At 46.9% G+C, this 3,911-nt stretch overlaps 1 protein-coding gene across 1 annotated transcript; it reads left to right on the forward strand.

Moving 5' to 3' along the window:
• Positions 1 to 582: 582 nt before the first annotated feature.
• Positions 583 to 1,874, forward strand: FOBCDRAFT_236342 (kinase domain-containing protein; the record flags this gene model as incomplete). Its single annotated transcript, XM_059610078.1, has 4 exons — positions 583 to 1,117; positions 1,180 to 1,409; positions 1,467 to 1,646; positions 1,743 to 1,874. 4 exons carry the CDS (start codon positions 583 to 585, stop codon positions 1,872 to 1,874), a joined length of 1,077 nt encoding a protein of 358 aa, XP_059464041.1.
• Between the last annotated feature and the right edge of the window lie 2,037 nt (positions 1,875 to 3,911).

The raw sequence follows: 3,911 nt of genomic DNA on the forward strand, positions 1-3,911 counted from the left end.
CAGGTGAGTCCGAAAAGACTATCTCTGAGTTTTCTTTTGGGAGTATTCACTTTGTTGGACAGAGACGGCTTCGCGTTGGAGGGGGTGTGTGGATAGAGCTGTCAAATCAGGTATGCGGGGAGGTCAGGAGGTTGTGGCGGCTCTTGACAAGACATACGGCTCAAGTGCTTGATAGTAAGCTATATTAATATTCTCAAGCTACCTTATCTTAAGGCTTCGGTGTTGGGATTGGAGAAAAGAGTCATAGTTAGGCCATGGTTCTTTCATGAAGCACGGCACTGGCAGCCTGACCTCGTGAATGCCAGTCATCGGCATTATTGTGCCTTGTGCAAGTCCACATGTTATTTAATCCTAAAATCCTTATCTTCAAAGTAACACGAGGGCCTTATGAAACTAGTGGCAATCACAACAGTTCAGTTGGTCCTTACATGTAAGGCAATCAAGATGGCCTAAAGCTGCACGAAGGTGAGCGACAATTGATTTTCCGATTTCCGCTCCCAATTACCATCCGCGTTTCTGCACATTATTTTATCCCAGGCTTCAGCTTATCTCTCCCAGGTTCCTATCCTAGATCTCATTGCCATGACTACGCAAGGTTCTGAGGCGGCTGATGCCACTATCTCATCTTCCATCTGGGACAACTTCGTAGACTCAGATGGTGAGTGTGATATCGAAGATGCTTGTGAGCCAATCGACCGATATGAGGAGGGACTCTACCTTCTCATCTGCATCGGTGAAGTTATCGCGGGCAGATATCGAATTGAGCACAAGCTAGGTCATGGCGGATTCTCAACTGTCTGGATGGCCTACGACATGCACAAGGGAAAAGACGTCGCCCTCAAAATCATGACAGCCGACCCTGGGGGCGAGAGAGAGTTCCTTAGACATAATGAGATCATCAGTTGTGTACCAGATACTTCAGGTCTATTGATATACCAAGACGCATTCTTGATGCCCGGCGCCACCAGGAATCCCCATCGAGTCCTTGTTTCCCCTCTTAAGGGCCCCAATCTGAGAGATTACGCCCGGGAGACGTCTACAATTGTGCGCAGGTCAGCTGCCAAGCAACTCCTTCTTGCGCTCAAAGCGCTGCATGATGGAGGGATTGTACATCGAGGTTAGTCCTGTCTTGCATTTTCTCAACCTCAATCTCGCATAGAAACTGATCACGCTTGACAGACCTCAACAGTGCCAACGTTATGTTTGGTCTTTCCTCGTTTGAGACTGCTACTGATATAACCACCAAGTATCGGATTCTTGGTCGCCGTCAGAAAATGGAACTGCCCACAAACCAAGAGTTGTGGAAAAAGGGGGAAATGGTGGCACCAATGACTCCAAAGGACAGCTTTGTTGTTCAAGATAGCATAACTCTCGGTGACTTTGGTCTGGCTATCCGGTCTGGCACTGAGGTAGACTTTAAACTTCAGGTATCTGTCGGATACTGCGCGCCTGAGCGTATGCACCAGATAAATCCGACTTTTGCGTCAGATTTGTGGAGCTACATGCGCATCTTTGCTGAGCTTTACCTAAAGTGGCCTCTCTTCGGCCCTGGATTCTTCGGTGGCAGATTTCGCTCCGTGGTTGAACTTCTTGTCAGAGTGCTGGGCCCTCTGCCTCTCTCGTGGAAAGGCTCATACGACGGCGATGTAGAACCAGATGAGAGCTGGTGCGATCAGAGCAAAATTCCAGAACCGTAAATGTCTTTGGAATCGAGGAACACTAAATCTTGGGATACTGTTGAGCCTGCTGAGCAACAGCTGGTGCTCTCTATACTACGACGGGGTTTTTCTTATTTCCCTGAGGAACGGCTAAGTGCAGGAGAACTTCTGGACGATGCCTCATTCAAGGCGCTTATGGACAGGTATGGAGTTTAGAAATTGCAAGCGGTAATAGTTCACAGACCTTTTATTTCAAGTCAAAGTCTAGTCCAGGCGGGTTGCTACAGTTAAAGATCAACTCGTGGCTCGGCTCTTGTAGCAGCGCCTTTTGCGAACTGCCGACAACGGCGCCGGGAGAAGCCGTACAAGCTTATCTATAAATAGCGACATACAAAAATTGGGTCAAAGGACGGAAAATTTAGAAGGTCTCGGAGCTTGGCTTTAGCCAAGAAAACCGAAGCTTTGGGACACAAAATTGGCATGCATTCAGATTGCCAGAAATGACCGTGCTTGTCTGCAGGCGATAAAAGTATCGCCAGGACCCTGCTTGAAAAGATGTCTCTCGTGGGAGAATATGCATGAAATTGCCATTGAGTTTTCAACCTGCTAGTAGCGACATAGCGGCGCTCGTGATACACGGCCAGTTAAATGTACCCTGCGAACAGGTTCTAACAATCTTTGTCCCACCAACTCTCTGCAAATTACCCTATGCTAAGGAATTGCATAAGAATCATTCTTGCAACTATACTTACAGTAACAATCAAGCTATAAGGTTAATTATTGTATTGACTTGACAAGCGAGCTCGATACGAGGATGGCGATTTGTAATCCCAATCTGGCATGTTCTCCATGATCGATATCACAGTGAGAAATTCCAGTAACCTCGCAATGTTGCAATGTGTGGAGTCGATGAAACTTTATGCTCGCAGAAAGAAACCGGAACAAACGTACCGAGATATACAGTAAACGAATGGAACCATATCGTCCATGTTCTATCGATATAGGCCTGATGTTATTATCACCGACGCATAAGCGACAAGACACCGTTGACGTTCCAAATGATGGTTTGACGATTGCGTTGAATGGTGACATTTCATCGTAGTGCACCTGAGATCTAATAGCTGCATCTATAAAATACCACTCCACGTTACACTATTCCTCGCCTAGCCTTCGCCTACAAACTCTCCTCTTCGGTTGGACGCAAGGGACTCAAGGTCCTCAAGTTCTAGAACCTCGATTTATCCAATCCCGGAACAACATCCAACTGCCGATCACTGCTAAACAAAAATCAACCATATGAGACAGCTTTTAACTTTAGCATTGCGTGATCAAAAAGCAAAAAACCTAAACTCTTGTTACAACAGTCCACAAGTCGGCGCAGTTAATGTCCGTGAATCCGATGGCTTGAGTGCCCTGTTAGTTCCATGCATAAGTGAAAACCTTCTTGTCTCCCCCTCCCATCAACACGGCTCACCCATCCTTGCAAATGCAACCCCTGAGTTGCTTCTGCCGGGTGGTATTCGATCTGAGTGGTCAGTTAGGCAGAGTTTCCTCCGCGGTTACCGGGACGTTCCATTTATCGCAATCCGTATTCCGGATCATCCCATGAGACGTGAGATGTATGTCGCTTAGGGTGTACTAGATCGATTGGTTCTGAAGCGAAGGAGTCGAGATTTGCGTACTAACTCGATGTACTGCTCTCGACCGAGGAATTTGTTTCTCTTAGTCAGGTTTAACATGTGCCGAATCCACAGCGCTGGAGGCTTAATTTTCCTTGACGGGCCTTTAATATACAGCTTCTAGAAGTGAACTAGACGACCCCATAGATTAGCAATGGAATCGTAAGCTTGGACGGGATGTCATTCCAGTGGGATAAACTTTGCACTGACAGGTCTGCTATTCCCTGCTAGGCAGCCGCGTCGGCCGCGGAAAAAATTTAAGCGTACGGAATCTACAGGGCTGTTAGTAATAAAGTTTAAGCAGTGTAAACTCAGATTACAGGAGGTAACATGTTAATTCGTGCCTAATATATTTCTCTGGGGTAACTCGTCTCGGTTAAACGCGTGAAACACAACCGACACTCGTAATAAAGCATATGCACAATGCATTGCAAATATTCTCAATCAACAAGTCAAGAGAGAAGGGAAAAGGTGTTGGAATGGCCCCTGTAGCTTACATGGTACGATGAGTGGAGGATGCCGAAACGCGGCTCACCTCCCTGTTACGCGGTAGCGAAAGGGGCAAAGGATCGGC

The sequence above is a fragment of the Fusarium oxysporum genome, chromosome II (assembly GCF_013085055.1).
Source record: "Fusarium oxysporum Fo47 chromosome II, complete sequence".
Lineage (NCBI taxonomy): Eukaryota > Fungi > Ascomycota > Sordariomycetes > Hypocreales > Nectriaceae > Fusarium > Fusarium oxysporum.